The 19,991-nt window shown below is 28.4% G+C and overlaps 1 protein-coding gene across 2 annotated transcripts; it reads right to left on the bottom strand.

Moving 5' to 3' along the window:
* Positions 1 to 488: 488 nt before the first annotated feature.
* On the bottom strand, positions 489 to 19,512 carry LOC122501492. Of its 2 annotated transcripts, XM_043611000.1 has the most exons (3): positions 19,356 to 19,450; positions 11,271 to 11,370; positions 489 to 2,338 (listed from the first exon to the last, which is right to left on the bottom strand). In XM_043611000.1, exon 3 carries the CDS (start codon positions 2,255 to 2,257, stop codon positions 659 to 661), a length of 1,599 nt encoding a protein of 532 aa, XP_043466935.1. In that variant the 5' UTR covers positions 2,258 to 2,338; positions 11,271 to 11,370; positions 19,356 to 19,450; the 3' UTR covers positions 489 to 658. The 2 variants fall into 2 exon arrangements, with proteins under 2 accessions (XP_043466935.1, XP_043466934.1); XM_043610999.1 differs by lacking the exon at positions 11,271 to 11,370 and having other exon boundaries at positions 19,356 to 19,512.
* Between the last annotated feature and the right edge of the window lie 479 nt (positions 19,513 to 19,991).

Raw genomic sequence — 19,991 nt, 5'->3', positions numbered from 1 at the left:
TTTAATTTTTTATTAAATAATTTTTAATCCTTTGAAAATTTCTTCATTGGATCTTTAATAAAATACTATGTGATATCTCATATTAAATCCTAGGTGAAATCTTGCATGAAATCCTATGTCAATTCCTATATAAAATCCTATGTGAAATCCCTTGTAAAATTCCAAGTGGATTCCCATGAAGGGATATTCAATAAGGCGGAATGGATAATGTTTTTCACATGGGATTTGGTTTAGGATTTGACATGGTAAAATATTTATAAATAAATGATACTGTTTTTCACATGGGATTCGGTTTAGGATTTGACTGGGAAAAACATGTGGGATTTGATATGGTTTTATGCATAGATGAACTGTTCAAATTCCCCATGTCTATTCCTAACTAAAATCCTGTCTCAATTTCCCATATGGTTTGACATGGGAAACCACATGGTAAACCACGTGGTTTCCTTCATGGAAGTAGGGTTTTACATGGTTTTTGACATAGGATCCCATGTGGTTTCCCATGTGGTTTCCCATATGGGGATTTTCAATAGGGGAATCAGCCATTAAACAAATATTTCTCTATGTATAGTAATGTATTATATGAAATTAAAATTATAAAAAATACTTCTTTTTGAAGTTCTACAAGAGACATCAGGACAGCATAAACGCACATGCGCTAATTGAAACTTTCAGATAACTTCTTATTTAAAAGAGTATTAGTTATTTTGAAAAAGGTTTTAAATATATTTTTTTTTATGTCAGTCTTTGTCATGTTGGTTACAATATCTAAAAATGAATTCCACCTCTCAATATCGAAAGTCGGTTCCGTTGGTAGACTGTCATAAAAAGGATCTATTGTAGAATACGTTAATAGAGATTCATCACCAACTGGTTCATAGTCCATACCTAGTACATTTTCGCTGCTTTCAACATCACTGATTAAATCATCTGGTGACAAAATCATCAATCCTGTTTCACATACAGATATAGCCGTTTTCAATTTTAAATATAAGGAGACTATAATAGTATCAAAACTGAAGTTTAAATCTTTACTTATAATTATATTCAATATTGTTTCAATATAATTTATAAGTTCAATTTTATCTAAAATTTTATCTTCTTCATTTAGTTTTTTCAAATCATCATGAAACGATAATAGAATTGGCATTTTTCTGTAAATATCATTCTCCCCGATTAAAGAATGGGAAAATGAGTTTTTCTTATTAGTTAATTCATCTTTAATGCTTTTTATTTTATTTGAATTTTCTTCATCGATTAAATTTTCAATATTATTTCTATCTTCGAGTAATGCTTGCGAAGCAATATTTTCTATCTGATCCATTTTTGAGATTGGCAGCAATTCTTCAGTAGCTTCGTACAGCATAATCATAGAAGAATCAGAAATATGGGGATGTGTATCTTTGAGAGAGCTTTCATCTATGATTTTGGAATTTTTGATTACCGAAAGAATATTAACATCAATATCAGAAGAAACTTTTGTTTCTTTTGACATTTTTTTAAAAAGAGCAATGCGATCATTATTATCTATAATGTACTGTATGAAATTTTTTGAATTTTTAAACGATTTCAGTTTAGGGTGTAAAAAGACGTTTTCTAATTTATTGCTAATGTATTTAAAATCAACTGGAATTTCATCAATAGTCTCAGGTACTTTTGAGAAAATCACTGATACACTTGGAAAAAATGATTTAAAGTTATTTCCAAAAAGTGCTTCAATAGCATTTAGAAGTGATAAAAACATTTGAACATTTCCCCTGTTAAGATCTTGAATGTCTACCACTAAAATAATTTTTAGTGATTTTACAGATTTCAATAATTTATAGAGATAATAGGCATTAGTTACGTCTTGTACTAATCCTCTATTGTCAAAAAATGCAGGAGTGTCCCAGAGGGCCAAATTGGGTAGAATTGTAGATTTCCATTTTGTGGGAATTGTTGTTTTTGACAAGGAACCAATGCCAATTTCTGGTCCTTTTGATTGATTGTTTGACTTTACTACTATTATTTCTTCTTCGGATAGTGGACTTTTTGTACCTTTTAGTTTGCTGCCGATTAAGTAATTCACTAATGTACTTTTCCCAGCTTTTGGGTTGCTAAACAAAATTGCCGCATCTTCTTTTACCAATTGATCTTTCATAATTTTCTTCGCTTCAGAAAGAGATATTCTTATTTTCTCTAAATTATTGTTATTTAACTCCTGACCCTCGCTATTCACTATTGTGAGGAGTAAACAAATGAATGCTATTTTTATCATGTTTTATTATAATGATAACTTTTATCCCAAATCAAAATGTTCTGATATAATTGAATCTTATTCCTGATAATATTATTTGCCCTGAAAAATAAATTAATTATAGAAAATGTCTGTTATTAATGGACTTTAATTCAACTAATTCTAAGAACACTTAAAAAAATTATAATTATATACAATACCTATTATTATCATAAAATTATCTAGTAATAATGTCAAAATTTCTTGTCCGGCCGGCAAAGGATTTTTTGCCAAGTAAAGTATATTTACCTATTGGAATTTCTTTTAAGTAATTAATTTTGTTTGTACTAATTAAAGTTAACAAAAAGCTTCTCACCCAGTGGGCACACTTGTTCAAAAGACGTCCCACAGTGGGACCAAATTGCAATTTAACCGATTTTACTGAACTTTGTTTTAAATAAAAGATTATTAAATTTGAAAGAGATTTGTCAAGGCCGAATTTTAAATTTCAATTTGTTTATATTTATTTTTTTATTGCAAAGTTTAACAAAAGCATTTATTTTTAAGAAAAAGTTATCTTCAGCCTCTATAATCGAATGGCACGTGCTAAAAACTTTTTAGAAACACACCTAGAGTACTCTATAAATTGTAAAAAATTTGTGCAGGTTAATATTCGAATGTTATAAACAATTTATATTAACAAATAATTAAGTTTACAACAAATTGTTAATGTGGACAAACGCTTTGATAGATTTTGATGAAATTGTATACTTAAGGGTTTTTGGGGTCGCTGATTACGAATCCATTGTTGGTTTTTCAAAATTCAAAATGGCGGATCCAATATGGCGGATGCTTTTTTTTAAATCGATTCAATTTGGCTAAAAATCGTTACTCGGGGGTTTTTGGGGTCACTGATTACGAATTTGTAATTAGTTTTTCAACATTTTTAATGAACGATATAATGTGTAAGGCGCTTTTCTAAAAAATTGATTAGATGTACTTGAAACTTGTTACTCGGAGAGGTTTTTTGGGTTTTTTAAGTATAATTAATATTTTTAGTATATCAAAATCTTTTACATTATTAATTCACAAATTTAATAAGCTCTTATAATGAAAAACGAATCGTTCTCACTTATAGGTGAAAAAGCTTCAAGCCATCTCGCGGCAAAGATAAAGCGACCCCAAAATACCTTAAGTATACAATTTCATCAAAATCTATCAAAGCTTTTGTCCACATTAACAATTAGTTGGAAACTTAATTATTTGTTAATATAAATTGTTTATAACATTCGAATATTTACCTGCACAAATTTTTTACAATTTACAGAGTACTCTAGGTGTTTCTAAAAAGTTTTTAGCACGTGCCATTCGATTATAGAAGCTGGAGATAACTTTTTCTTAAAAATAGATGCTTTTGTTAAACTTTGCAACAAAAAAATAAATATAAACAAATTGAAATTTAAAATTCGGCCTCGACAAATCTCTTCCAAATTTAATCATCTTTTAGTTAAAACAAAGTTCAGTAAAATCGGTTAAAAAATGAAGGCTCTAGACTATTATGAACAGTAAATTGCAGTTTGGTCCCACTGTGCGTCCTAAGGATGCAGTGGCGGATCCAGAATTTACTCCAGGGGGGGGGTCATCTATAGATTCGGCGAGCAACGACCATAATTAGCTGACCTTTTTTAATGTAAATTTTTCGCTCTAGGGGGGGTCATGACCCCCATGACCCCTCTGGATCCGCCACTGTAAAGATGTCTTTTTGCGGACGTCTTTTGGACTTGTACAGAAAGACGTCTTTAAAACGTCTTAAAGACGTCCTATACATGTTCTACACTGAAAAAAAAATTTAATTGATTCAAATATCCATTTAATTGACTATTATCAATTAAATATTTACTTGAATCAAATAATATTTATTGAAGTCAATTAAATGGTATTTGAACCAATAATTTCAGTATTTGAATCAAATACCCATTTAATTGACTCCAATAAATATTATTTGATTCAATTAAATATTTAATGGATAATAGTCAATTAATCGGTTAATTGAATCAATTAAATTTTTTTTCAGTGTATGTCTTGGCCATTAGAGGTCTTTAAGATGTCTAAAAGACGCGTCTTTTTCATTCAACATTTGAAAATAGAAAAATTTCCATAAATAGAAACTATTATTTTCTAAGTTCAACTTGGACTTAGAAATTCATGAATGTAAAATTCATTGGAATTTTTCTAAGTTAAATTCATTTCATTGACAAGTGAGATCGTTAACTTTGTAGAGGTTCATATCTGCCTTGAACGGCTGAGGTGCTTAAGGCGCAGTGCTTCAAGCCCAAGGTATCCGAGTTCGATCCCAGCTTCGTAGGAATTTTTTCATTATTTCTCCACATTTTAGAAAACATAAAATTAAACTTAAAATAAATTTAATACAATATTACTGAGTTTCAACTTAGAAAATGGTATAAAAGAAATGTCTATTTAAGATCTGAAGGAATGTAAGAAGGACGTCTTTTTGATGACTCAGAGACATTACCATCATTGTCCCCGAATTGTCCGCGGACAAAAAGGGACGTCTTTTAGACGTCCCTGTGCCCACTGGGCAGATTCTCTCGATACTTATTATTTAAAAAAAATGGTGATAAATTATTCGTTGTAAACATTTTTAATCTTTTTACATTAAAAGAAGAATTAATTTCTCCAAATTTTCAATTATCGTTCGATAATACACCCTTTTTCCTAAATTATAGTTATAATTTGAATTTTTTACACTACTATTCAGATTTTAACTAATTAATAATATTATTAAAACAAATGTATTTAAACAAATATTATTGTTCTTAATAATTATCTCATTTTATTAGAATTAACCTTGGAATTAACACTTTTTCTGCAACTATAATTACACTTTATATTCCCCCCAACCTCTCTATAAGTCTTTTTAAAAAAACTTTAAATACTCTCCAGGATATCCATCAATTGTATTTAAGTAATGTCTTTATTATTGGAGATTTTAATACTCCGTTCTTCGCTAATTTAGTTAATAATTGGAGTACTGATTCAAAAGTAATGTCAATGTTTAATTTATCTCAGTTATTGAACCTACAACAAGTGAACAACGTCAGAAACATTAACAACAGACTGTTAGATCTAATTTTTACTAATGCCAAGTGCTGCATCTTGCAGTCTATTCCACCATTAGTTAATGAAGATCCATATCACCCAGCACTTTGTATTAGTGCACATTTACGATCATCAAACAGATTTTTGTCATCTATATTTAATAACACAAAATCTGTAACTAAGAAATATAACTTCCGAAAAGCAAATTTAACCAAGCTTTATATGCAATTGTGTTGTATTGATTGGGATAAGGAATGTATTATCGGCGACGTCGATCAAATGACAATTACTTTTTTAAACATAATTGATAATGTCTTCCATAAATGCGTTCCTATCTATAACAGTAATAAAAACAGTAAATACCGTTATCCTCCTTGGTTTACAAAATCAACAATAAATGATATATGCATAAAAAATGGTCTTTTAAAGAAACGCAATAGTAACCCACAATTTTATGAAAATGAGATAAAAATTCTTTCCAAATCGATCCATAAAAATATCAGAAAGGACTATCGCATTTATATTAATTCAGCCGAAAATGAAATTTACACCAATCCAAAATCCTTCTGGTCCTTCGTTAATAAAGAAAGGAAAAAACCTAAGATTCCCGACAATATGTGCTTCAAGGGAAGCAAGATGGCTGACCCTCAGCAAATAGTTGATGCATTCTCTCAAATGTTCTCTGAAGTAAATTGTTCGAATTCCCAATCACGCGAGTTGAGTCGTCACTCTTCCACTGACCTTGACGGACAGTTTTTTCAATTTTCGTCTGATCAGATCCTCAAGGCCGCTAAATCTCTAAAGCCATCTCTAACAGCTGGACTCGATGAAGTTCCTAGCTTCCTTGTTAAAGATTGCGCATCTCTCCTAGCCTATCCTCTAACTACTATTTTTAACCAGGCATTATCAACTGGTCGTTTTCCGTTGACCTGGAAAACAGCAAAAATTATACCGGTTTTTAAATCCGGCGACAAATCACAATGTGAAAATTATAGACCCATTGCTATTATACCAAATTTCGCTAAAGTTTTTGAATTTACAACTTTACCATTTTTAAATAATTCTATTAAAACAATTCTATGTGAAGAACAACATGGGTGCATTCGTCGCCGTTCAACAATTACTAATCTCATTACCTTTAAACAGTCTATCGTTCAGTCTCTACAGAAACGTATCCAGGTCGATGTGATATACCTTGATTTTGCCAAGGCTTTTGACACTATAGATCATAAAATCCTTGCAAAAAAACTTGATTCTATTAACATCTCTGCAAGCTTGAAGCGACTCCTTCTAAACTATCTATAATGCAGATCACACGTGGTCGCGGTTGGATGCTATCTTTCCAAGGAATCTACCCCTGTTCGTGGAGTCCCACAAGGTTCGCCTTTGTTCACACTATACATCAATGATATTGTCAGGGTCATTGACTCTGATGCACTAATCTTCGCCGATGACCTAAAAATCTATCGTGAAATAAAAACTACACAAGATTCAAAAGAGCTTCAGACTGACCTTGACAATATTTTTACGTGGTGTTGCGAAAATAAATTACCACTCAATATAAATAAATGCAAAGTTCTATCTTGTGGTACCATAACGACAATACATCTAAATTTTAACTATAAAATAAACAATAAGAAATTGGAAAGAGTGCATTCAATCTGCGATCTCGGAGTCACCTTTAACTCTACCCTTACTTTTGCCGACCATATAACAACTATGATCTCTAGTGCCTCTAAGGCCTTGGGATATCTGATCAGATCCTCAAAAAATTTTTGTAACATAAACACGATGATCTTATTGTTCAAATCTTTAGTCCTATCAAAAATGGAATATGCCAACCTAGTATGGGATCCAATTTATAAAAAATACGCAGACGATATTGAACACATACAAAAACGTTTTTTGAAGTACCTGTCCTTCAGGGTCGATGGAAGATACCCCCCGCAAGGATCTGACTATTTAGCGTTGTGTGAGAGGTTTGGTTTTGTTACCCTTGAAGAACGTAGAATCATAGCTGCCACTATGTTTATTTTCAAAGTCCTAAATTCCCAAATAGATGCTCCGTCGCTCCTGAACTTAATAAATTTTAGAGTACCCAGATTGGGATCACGACACACGGCTCCTTTCTATCTAAATACTAAAACGTCTTTTTCCGGCTCTACTATACCCATTTTTTATGCATGTTATCAAATTAATAATGTATTTAATGCCATGAAACCAAATTTGGATCTGTTTCATAGCACCAGAAATCAATTTATTTTGACGATCAATGCCTATGTAATGAAACTTCGCAATCAACAAGTTAAGCTACTTTAATTCAGTTTTGTATATAGTAACCCATTTATGGTCCCCATGGACTGCGGGTAATAAGAGTAAATAAATAAATAAATAAATAAATATAATTATTTTTATCTATGCAATTTCCGGTGTTGATAATACTTTCGACATAAAGTTAATTTTATTTCAAAAATTTTTTTACTGTAATAAAATTGATATTAAAATATATTAAATACACTGAGAAAAAAATAACACTGAATTCAAATAGAAACATTAGTTTAGACGATTTTGTTTAATTAAAGTCAGTTTAAAAGTTAATTACCCAAATATATGAAAAATATCTATTGCATAGACTATGAGCCGATTAAAATTTTAACGTCGGCAGTGCGCTAACGACCGACAATTTCTGACGGTAGTGTAATGAAATATTGAATGTAAAACTTAAGGGAAAATTATACTGCAAATTTGTGGCATTCCACCAGGTCCAAATTTACATGGAATATTTGAAAAATTTGTAGTTTATTTAAATCAAAAAGAAAAGATGTTTTCTCTTTTGGGTTTTTAGTTGTTTTTATTTATTTTCTAATGGTGTAAACAAGATTAAAAAAAAAATTTGACCTTGAAAAATTAAATTAAAAAATTAAATTTCATTTTTTTATCAAATGGACATTTTTAATTTACTTTTTTTTTATTAATTTTTTTCATAAAGGCAAAGTTTTTTCCTAAAAAAATGTATAGGTCAAAACGCACGACAAGAACTTTTAACTGGTCAAATTAAGCATTTACTTCTGCAGTGTAACGGCCTACAGTGGAATTTTTTTTACAATTTACTGTTAAAAAAGAGACGCATGCTTATTCCCGAAATTTTTTTGACCAAATAGTTAATTGATATAAAACTACTTAACTTAAAATTCACATAATATGCACATTATTTGACATAAATTTCATTGTACACAAAAACCATTTAACATAAATATCATTTGTCATAGAATTCATTAAACAGAAATATTATGTTACATAAAACTCAGATAACTTAATTCCCATTTGACATAAAAATTATGTAACATAAATTTCTATTGGAGTAAGAATTTTTGAAACGTGCCACCTAAAATTCAAAAAATTTATTTTTGGCCAAAATGTTGTTTTTTCTATAGTGCTTTACATAAAAAAACACTATGTCAAAGGATTTGCCAAAAAAAAAATTTTTGTTATTGTTATAAACAATTAAAGTTTTCAGACACTTTTTTTTAAAAAATTAATTAAAAAGAAACTTGTTAACCGATTTTAATGATTCAAGAGGCATTCTTTTTTATTTGAGTCAAAGTTTTGAATAAAATTTTTTTCGTAAAAAAATATTGAAATTTAATAAATAAACAAATTATTTATTTATAACAAATTAGCAAAAAACCATGTTCTCAATCGAATTTCAAAATGAAAAAAATAGTACTTATTCTCTGATTACCACTGAGTAATATTCCGTTGAGAAAAAAAATGGCACGGCTTGGACAACTGACTTATTTAAACATTGTTTATTCCCGAGCAGAACGGGATTTGCATGTGACGTCACGCGCAGCGGTCCTTTGACGCGGGAATCTAAGAGAATATCAGAGGAATATCAAAAATAATATTAAAATAATGTTTAAGTATTTCTTATGGACGAAAAAAAACTATAACAATTTAATTAATTGTTTAAACAATTAATTTTTGTTATTTTTTCATAAACAGTAGTTAGGGCTAGAAATTTCTAGTCTTCTCGCAATTTTTCAATGAGTAAAACATCTACTAATGATAAAAAATAAATTAATTAAACATTGTTTAAACAATAATTAATTGTTGTTATTTTTTTCATAAACTGTACTTAGGGTTAGAAATTTAGTTTTTTCAATCGTGCAATTTTTTATGAAAAAAAATCTACTGATAAAAAATAAAAAATTATTTATTTAAAAATAAATATAAATTAAATATATATATATATATATATATATATATATATATATATATATATATATATATATATATATATATATATAGTTTTTTTACTATAAAAAGTTGCATTATTGGCAAAAATGCAGGAATTTATAATTGATTATAAATTATAGATTATTATATTATTTATAATTATATTATTATTATTATTATTATTATTATATTATATATTATATTATTATTATTATATTATTATTTTATCCCTAAATTTATAATTAATTGAAAAATTATAAATGCTCTAAATTTATAATCAATTGAAAAATTATAAATGCCCTAAATGTATAATCAATTGAAAAATTATTAATTGTTTATCAATGGTTAAATAACATTCTTTTAGTTTTACTATTATAATTAAGTATTTAAATTATAAAAAAAATTTAAAATTGAGAAAAACTAAGGAATTTCTAGTTAAGTACAGTTAATTAAAAAATTAACAAAATAAATTGTTTAAATAATTAGATAATTTTTAGTTTTGTTATACTTAAGTGCTTTCGTTACAAAAATTGCATAATATAGAAAAAGAACAAGTAATTTCTAACTCTAATTGCAGTTATGAAAAAAATAACAACAATTAATTGTTTCAACAATTTAATAAATAAGTAATTTTTAGTTTTAATGATTAATATATGTTTACGCCTGAAAAATTGCATAATTGAGAAAAAACTTTAAATTTCTAGCCCTAAGTACAGTTTATGAAAAAAATAACAACAATTAATTATTGTTTAAACAATGTTTAATTAATTTATTTTTACCATTAGTAGATGTTTTACTCATTGAAAAATTGCGAGAAGACTAGAAATTTCTAGCCCTAACTACTGTTTATGAAAAAATAACAAAAATTAATTGTTTAAACAATTAATTAAATTGTTATAGTTTTTTTCGTCCATAAGAAATACTTAAACATTATTTTAATATTATTTTTGATATTCCTCTGATATTCTCTTAGATTCCCGCGTCAAAGGACCGCTGCGCGTGACGTCACATGCAAATCCCGTTCTGCTCGGGATAAACAATGTTTAAATAAGTCAGTTGTCCAAGCCGTGCCATTTTTTTTCTCAACGGAATATTACTCAGTGGTAATCAGAGAATAAGTACTATTTTTTTCATTTTGAAATTCGATTGAGAACATGGTTTTTTGCTAATTTGTTATAAATAAATAATTTGTTTATTTATTAAATTTCAATATTTTTTTACGAAAAAAATTTTATTCAAAACTTTGACTCAAATAAAAAAGAATGCCTCTTGAATCATTAAAATCGGTTAACAAGTTTCTTTTTAATTAATTTTTTAAAAAAAAGTGTCTGAAAACTTTAATTGTTTATAACAATAACAAAAATTTTTTTTTTGGCAAATCCTTTGACATAGTGTTTTTTTATGTAAAGCACTATAGAAAAAACAACATTTTGGCCAAAAATAAATTTTTTGAATTTTAGGTGGCACGTTTCAAAAATTCTTACTCTATTATGACCTATAAATATGGAAAACTTATTTTTTATCATAAATACATAGGGATGAGTATTTTATTTGTTGTAATTATTTTAAAAAAATTATTGATAAAAAATTAAATATGATCAGTTTCCCTATAACAGATCTTTTTGACTACAGTTCAAACTGCAACGACCATTTCTCGAAAACAAAGAAATAAAATGATTGATGATGTCTTTCAGACCTTTTTTAGTTGTTTTTTTGATGACTCAGAGACATTACCATCATTGTCCCCGAATTGTCCGCTGGCGAAAAGGGACGACTTTAAGACGTCCCTGTGCTCACTGGGGAAAAAAAATTTTTGGACCTTAAAAAATTGAATTAAAAAATAAAATTTCATTTTTTTATTAAAAGGAAATTTATTTTTTTAATTTTTTCATGAAGATGAGGTTTTTTTCTAAAAAAAATGTGTAAATCAAAACGTGGGACAAGTACTTTTAACTGGTCAAAATAAACATTTACTTCTGCAGTCCACCGCCACTGCGCGTTGTTGGGCTGTATATTGTTTATAATACAACAATTGAAATAAATTATTTTATGCCGTAATAATTTTTTTGTGATCATATATTGGATGAATTTGAATTGATTTAGATTATGTGCAACAACGGAATAAGAAAAAAACGTCCTTCTTTAAAAAAGTGTATTAATTTGATAACTTTGATTAAAAAAAATTATAAACAATTAAAATCTCAAAAATCTACCTCGAGGGATGTCTTAAGAATTTATTCCCCTTTAATTTAAGACAAGGAACACTTAAATCGGTTAAAAATTGTAAGCTGTAGATATTTTTTAAGAGACGCATGCTTATTCCCGAAATCTTTTTTGACTAAATAGTAGAGGTGTGCAAAAAGCCCGAAACCCGAAACCCGACCGGGTAATTTCGGGCTTTTCACTTTTCGGGTCGGGTCGGGTCGGGCTTAGTCAGTTCGGGTTCGGGCCGAGCTCGGGCCGGGTCAAGCTTGTTTACATACCCGAAATCTTTCGGGTAGCCGACTGAATTCGGGTACCCGACCACATTCGGGTTCTCAAAATTTTCGGATACCCGACTACATTCGGGTTCTCGAAATTTTCGGGTACCCGATTACATTCCGGTTCTCGAAATCGCTTAAGCATGCGTTAGCCAAGATCAAATCAAGATTATTCATTTTTGTAGTGAACACAAAAATAGGATGCCAAACTTGATCGCATAGTTCTTTAACCCCTTAACAGTCCATGGCCCATATATGGCCCCGAAAAGTCGTGCCACCTCTGCGTCTGTGGCCATATATGGCCATCTCAAAAAAAAAAATACTAAACATGATTTGATTTTAGTAGCGAAGTACATACTACTATTTTTGGGGTCGCTGAATTCGAATCTTAAGTCAGATTTAAAAAATTTAAAAATGGCGGACCCAAAATGGCGACTTCAAAAAATAAAAAAATTTAAAATTCGCTTGAAACTCGTTACTCGGGGGTTTTCGGAGTCTCTGATTACAAATATGATGTCAGATTTTCAAAATTCAAAATGGCGGATCCAATATGGCGGATAATTTCAAGATTGATGCGATTGGATTAAAATTCGTTTCTCGGGGGTTTTTGGGATCGCTGAATTTGAATTTGATGTTCGTTTTACAAAATTCAAAATGGCGGATCCAATATGGCGGATAATTTCAAAATTTATGCGTTTCGATCGAAATTTGGTTTCCGGGGTTTTTTGGGGTCGCTGAATTCGAATTTGATGTTCTATTTTCTAAATGCTAAATTGTGGATTCAATATGTCGATCAAATTTTTTGAATGTTGTCAAATTTGTCTAAAATGTTTACTCAGGGGTTTTTGAGGTAACTTCATATTTTTTTCGCATCAATCTTGAAATCATCCGCCATATTGGATCCGCCATTTTGAATTTTGAAAATCTGACATCATATTTGTAATCAGAGACCCCGAAAACCCCCGAGTGACGAGTTTTAAGCGAATCTGAAAAAATTTTTTTTTTGAAGTCACCATTTTGGATTCGCTATTTTGAATTTTTTAAATCTGACTTCAGATTTGAATTCAGCGACCTCAAAACCCCCGAGAGATGAATTTCCCTTGAAACGCTTTAATTTTAAAATTATCCACCATATTTGGTCGCCATATTGGATCCGCCATTTTAAAATTTCAAAAACTAACCTCAAATTCGAATTCAGCGACCCCAAAAACCTTATATATGATAAAATCATATTTTTTTGTAAACTTTTTTTTCGGACCGTTTTTGGACCACAAGCGATTTTCAACTGGACTGCGAAGGGGTTAAGAATTTAATTATAGTTAATGGTAACCCGAAATTTTCGGGTGACCCGATTGCATTCGGGTTCTCGAAATTTTCGGGTACCCGATACATCGAGAAAGCTCGAGCTCGGCCCGACCCGACTCGAAAAAAATTCGGCCCGACCCGACCCGACGTTTCGGGCTTTTTGCACACCTCTACTAAATAGTTATTTGATATAAAACTACTTAACTTAAAATTCACATAATATGCACATTATTTGACATAAATTTCATTATAGATTGTACACAAAAACCATTTAATATAAATATCATTTGTCATAGAATTCATTAAACAGAAATAATATGTTACATAAAACTCAGATAACTTAATTCCCATTTGACATAAAAATTATGTAACATAAATTTCTATTGACATAAAAATCATTTAACATAAATTTCTTTTGACATAAAACTCATTTAACGTAAATTTTATTTGTTATAAAATTCATTTGACATAAATTTCATTTGACGTGAATATCATTTAACATAATTATTATTTAACGTAAAATTAAATTTATATAAATTTCATTTAGCATAAATGCCATTTAACATAATTCTCATTTGACATAAAATTTACTTGACATAAATTTCATTTGGTATAAATCCCATTTAACATAATTTTCATTTGACATAAAGTTCATTTGACATAAAAGACATTTAACACAATTCTCATTTGTCATAAAAGTCATTCAAAAAAATTCTCATTTGACATAAAAATCATTTTACACAAATTACATTTTACATAAAAATATCGGCGCCAATTTTAAAAGTAACCAATTAGATATTATTAACAACATTGTGATTCGCCAATTTTTAAATTCGCGCCTATATTTCTATGTCAAATGATCTTTATGTAAAATAAAATCTATGACAACTGAATTTTATGTCAAATAAGAATTATGTGTAATGAGTTATCCGTCAAATGAAATTTATATCAAGTGAACTTTATGTCAAATGAAAATTATGTTAAATGACATTTATGCCAAATGAAATTGATGTCAAATGAATTTTATAACAAATAAAATTTACGTTAAATGAATTTTATGTCAAAAGAAATTTATGTTAAATGATTTTTATGTCAATGAGTAAGAATTTTTGAAACGTGCCACCTAAAATTCAAAAAATTTATTTTTGGCCAAAATGTTGTTTTTTCTATAGTGCTTTACATAAAAAAACACTATGTCAAAGGATTTGCCAAAAAAAAAATTTTTGTTATTGTTATAAACAATTAAAGTTTTCAAACACTTTTTTTTTAAAAATTAATTAAAAAGAAACTTGTTAACCGATTTTAATGATTCAAGAGGCATTCTTTTTTATTTGAGTCAAAGTTTTGAATAAAATTTTTTTCGTAAAAAAATATTGAAATTTAATAAATAAACAAATTATTTATTTATAACAAATTAGCAAAAAACCATGTTCTCAATCGAATTTCAAAATGAAAAAAAATAGTACTTATTCTCTGATTACCACTGAGTAATATTCCGTTGAGAAAAAAAATGGCACGGCTTGGACAACTGACTTATTTAAACATTGTTTATCCCGAGCAGAACGGGATTTGCATGTGACGTCACGCGCAGCGGTCCTTTGACGCGGGAATCTAAGAGAATATCAGAGGAATATCAAAAATAATATTAAAATAATGTTTAAGTATTTCTTATGGACGAAAAAAACTATAACAATTTAATTAATTGTTTAAACAATTAATTTTTGTTATTTTTTCATAAACAGTAGTTAGGGCTAGAAATTTCTAGTCTTCTCGCAATTTTTCAATGAGTAAAACATCTACTAATGGTAAAAAATAAATTAATTAAACATTGTATAAACAATAATTAATTGTTGTTATTTTTTTCATAAACTGTACTTAGGGCTAGAAATTTAAAGTTTTTTCTCAATTATGCAATTTTTCAGGCGTAAACATATATTAATCATTAAAACTAAAAATTACTTATTTATTAAATTGTTGAAACAATTAATTGTTGTTATTTTTTTCATAACTGCAATTAGAGTTAGAAATTACTTGTTCTTTTTCTATATTATGCAATTTTTGTAACGAAAGCACTTAAGTATAACAAAACTAAAAATTATCTAATTATTTAAACAATTTATTTTGTTAATTTTTTAATTAACTGTACTTAACTAGAAATTCCTTAGTTTTTCTCAATTTTAAATTTTTTTATAATTTAAATACTTAATTATAATAGTAAAACTAAAAGAATGTTATTTAACCATTGATAAACAATTAATAATTTTTCAATTGATTATACATTTAGGGCATTTATAATTTTTCAATTGATTATAAATTTAGAGCATTTATAATTTTTCAATTAATTATAAATTTAGGGATAAAATAATAATATAATAATAATAATATAATATATAATATAATAATAATAATAATAATAATATAATTATAAATAATATAATAATCTATAATTTATAATCAATTATAAATTCCTGCATTTTTGCCAATAATGCAACTTTTTATAGTAAAAAAACTATATATATATATATATATATATATATATATATATATATATATTTAATTTATATTTATTTTTAAATAAATAATTTTTTATTTTTTATCAGTAGATTTTTTTTCATAAAAAATTGCACGATTGAAAAAACTAAATTTCTAACCCTAAGTACAGTTTATGAAAAAAATAACAACAATTAATTATTGTTTAAACAATGTTTAATTAATTTATTTTTTATCATTAGTAGATGTTTTACTCATTGAAAAATTGCGAGAAGACTAGAAATTTCTAGCCCTAACTACTGTTTATGAAAAAATAACAAAAATTAATTGTTTAAACAATTAATTAAATTGTTATAGTTTTTTTCGTCCATAAGAAATACTTAAACATTATTTTAATATTATTTTTGATATTCCTCTGATATTCTCTTAGATTCCCGCGTCAAAGGACCGCTGCGCGTGACGTCACATGCAAATCCCGTTCTGCTCGGGATAAACAATGTTTAAATAAGTCAGTTGTCCAAGCCGTGCCATTTTTTTTCTCAACGGAATATTACTCAGTGGTAATCAGAGAATAAGTACTATTTTTTTCATTTTGAAATTCGATTGAGAACATGGTTTTTTGCTAATTTGTTATAAATAAATAATTTGTTTATTTATTAAATTTCAATATTTTTTTACGAAAAAAATTTTTGATTCAAAACTTTGACTCAAATAAAAAAGAATGCCTCTTGAATCATTAAAATCGGTTAACAAGTTTCTTTTTAATTAATTTTTTAAAAAAAAGTGTCTGAAAACTTTAATTGTTTATAACAATAACAAAAATTTTTTTTTTGGCAAATCCTTTGACATAGTGTTTTTTTATGTAAAGCACTATAGAAAAAACAACATTTTGGCCAAAAATAAATTTTTTGAATTTTAGGTGGCACGTTTCAAAAATTCTTACTCAATATCTTATATTTTCCAAGAAACGGTCGTTGCGGATATTTAACCATTTTAGATCTGCACGGAGAAAAATAGTTAGCTACAGTATCCAACTGAATAGTTGCTGGAGCGCGATCCAATTAATTGGATGGGGCAACTATTTGTTAGTTGCTACATCCAACTTTTTAGCTGCATTATCTTTGCGATAGCTGGGGTACCTTTTCGCATGGAAACAGTATCCAATAGTTGGATGTGCTAACCAATTTACTGGATCGCGCTCCAGCAACTATTTAATTGGATATGGCAGCCAACTCTTTTTCTGAGTGTGTATTGTCGATAAGTGTGATCCCTTTAAGAGTGTTCGATGGTCTCCTAAATTTCCAGGTTATGCGTGACCTATAGTTATATTGACCTATAAAAACGGCACTGCCTGGCCCAGTAAATATTCAGTGGATCCGTTATTAGGAATTGGGAGTAAGCATGAGTCCAAAAAAAAGTGGTAAAAGAAAAATTTCATATGCAACTGCATGCATTTACCATATGAATCAATAAAAACATAACGTTTAATTTTTACAAATGGCTGATTGTTAAGGTTCGTTCATATACCACGTGGACGAGAAGTTTTCGTAATGACGGGCGGCAAGACGTGTTTTACAGCCATTTGCCGTTAACACATGGACTTAAGAAGTAAATGGACGTAGCACTAAGCTGCGGGGTCTAGACCGTCGTAGGTAAGGGGGAAACAGTTTATTGCGCATGAATTGGTGGAGACTCGGTAATTGGTCAATCTTTTGTCACATGTATAGCAGACGATAACGTACATATTTGTTTGTTGTCATCGTTGATAACTCTAAACTATCACCAGAAATTAATAGTTAATGTTTCTTTTAATTATATTATAATGAATTAAATATGATTAACGGTGTTGGAAGATCTCTGATATTTCGAGGTTATGTGAGACCCTTGATTATCGCCCAACAGAATAAGGCAGTGACTGGTTTAAATGACGTGAAATAGGTAAACAAACATTTTACAACTAATTTCTAAATAATCACAGACACTTTTTACAAAATATGTCAACTACAATAGGTAAGCATCTTCTAAATTACAATAATCGAAAATATTGTTCAGATTCATGGAGTAATGCGGTTATAAAATGAAAAATTGGAAGGTGATGTATAAAGCAAACGATATCATAATAGCTGTGCCATTGTGCTCGCTCTGCATGCTTCTGCCCTCTACTGGCCACTGGCTATAAGCACTTCTTGCAGCCTGTCAATGTTACTTTCCAACCTTTCCAATTTTTCATTTAAAAAATCTTTTCGATTATTGTAATTTAGAATGTGCTATGTACTTGTCTGTAGTGCGTTGGCAGGTTTTGTAAAAAGTGTGTCTGTGTTTCAGAAAAATTTTAGTTGGAAAATGATGTTTGTTTACCTATTTCACGTCATTCCTTTAGTTAAAATTTATTTATTTAAAGTTTATATTTTTTATATTAAAAAAAATAATGATACAGGGACAAATAATAGATACAGTGATTTAATCAATAGTAAATTACAAATTATTAAGTAATAAATATTATATAATAGGTATTTAATTGTTAAAGTAAAGAATAAACTATAAGACGATAAGAAAATCTATTCTTCATACATATTTTATTAAGAGTAGCATATATTATTTTTAAATATTCACCAAATGATGAATCTAACAAATTTGTTGCATATTTTTATTAGGAAATGCATTTCTTGGAATGTAATTTTTTTGCAGGTTATGTTTTATAGTTAGATTTCCCTTTTTAAATTATGCGCGGCGCAAGCGCCCAAATCAACCAATCCACGAGCCTCCACCTAATCATTTCCCTTTACCGATGATGTGTAACACCCCCCTCGTCTAAAGTAGGACTTTGTGCTGTGTCCATTTATTTCTTAGGTCCATGCGTTAACAATACCATAGACAATACCATCATATTGTAATGATGGTATTGCCTCGGAGTCGTCAAAAAGACAACTAATAGACGTCTAAATTGTTCTCTGATGTCTACAATATAGAAATATTGCTTTGTAATTAATAATTAAAAGTAGAGTTTAAAAATCAAGTTTGATTAGGAACGCCATTTCGATGTTTTTGCCAGTCTGGGCCACGACGCGTGGAACGCCATTTTACTGTTCATAGTAAAAACCTAGTAAGTCGCAATTTTTAAATAATTTTAACAAAAAAAAACGAGATTTTTAAATTCTAGTTTCAGATGTTTAGTGTACAATGCTCGTTAATAATGTGAAAATAAATGAAAACTTCAATAATTAATATCTTAAATTAAAAAATTTCTAGTCGGGACCCCATCAACACAAGCGTGACAAAATCAACTAGTAACCAACTATTTTTTCAAGTTTTGGAGCTCTTTTTTAAATGTAGTATACTAGTGGGGTTCTTACTAAAATCCGACCTCCATTTGTACATAGCAGACAATCCCTGAATTTTAAATATTTGGTCTTTTATAGTTCGCGCATTAAAAAAAATATTTTAATAGTTTAAAATGGTTTAATTAAATTGTTACATATTTTAATCTTGCGCAAGCAGGTACTTACAGTATGTTAGCTTCAAGTATTTTTGAAAAACACTAATAATATTTAAGACTCCTTTCTTCTTCGTTTTTCAACTAGATTTGCAACGTTGCAAATGGCGAAATGTAGGATTGATAAACATACTGGAAAGTTACGACATTCTACACATAAAGATACTTGGATTTTATGCGTTGTCTACCAATAAGAAAGTTGAAGATAAGTCGCAAAGATTAAAAATAAATAACTTTCTTTTAAAAATCCTTGAATTTTTTATGTTTGTAAAAAGATTGTGATATTCATTCGAAATATCTGAAATTTATAAAAAAAAATTAAAATGGTATTTCATAAATTTTTCAAAAATTTAATTAAAACTTTAATCAATTTGTTTTTTATTCATTTTATTTAATTAATTGAGGTAAATTAAATTAAATCTAATTAATTATTATACTGAGAACAACACTCAAACTATGAAGGACATCTAACGACGAAAGTAGGAATTTTCTTATATGCCATAACACAGTGGCCTAGGAAAGCATTTAAAATGTCCAAAACTTAAAATTCATTTTAAAATCAGTAAAAAGAAGCAAACGAAAAGCACCTACATTATAAGGTTATACGAGGCATAAAAAAAATAAAATAAATAATTAACTCTCAAGAAAA

Source organism: Leptopilina heterotoma, unplaced genomic scaffold (genome assembly GCF_015476425.1).
Source record: "Leptopilina heterotoma isolate Lh14 unplaced genomic scaffold, ASM1547642v1 Lhet_21, whole genome shotgun sequence".
NCBI classification, from domain to species: domain Eukaryota; kingdom Metazoa; phylum Arthropoda; class Insecta; order Hymenoptera; family Figitidae; genus Leptopilina; species Leptopilina heterotoma.
Note: the sequence above shows the minus strand (reverse complement) of the source record. Positions and strands in the feature narration are given on the sequence as shown.

Coding starts and splice junctions, on each gene's coding strand:
- LOC122501492 (XM_043610999.1), bottom strand. CDS start 2,257: ATGATAAAAATAGCATTCATTTGTTTACTCCTCACAATAGTGAATAGC.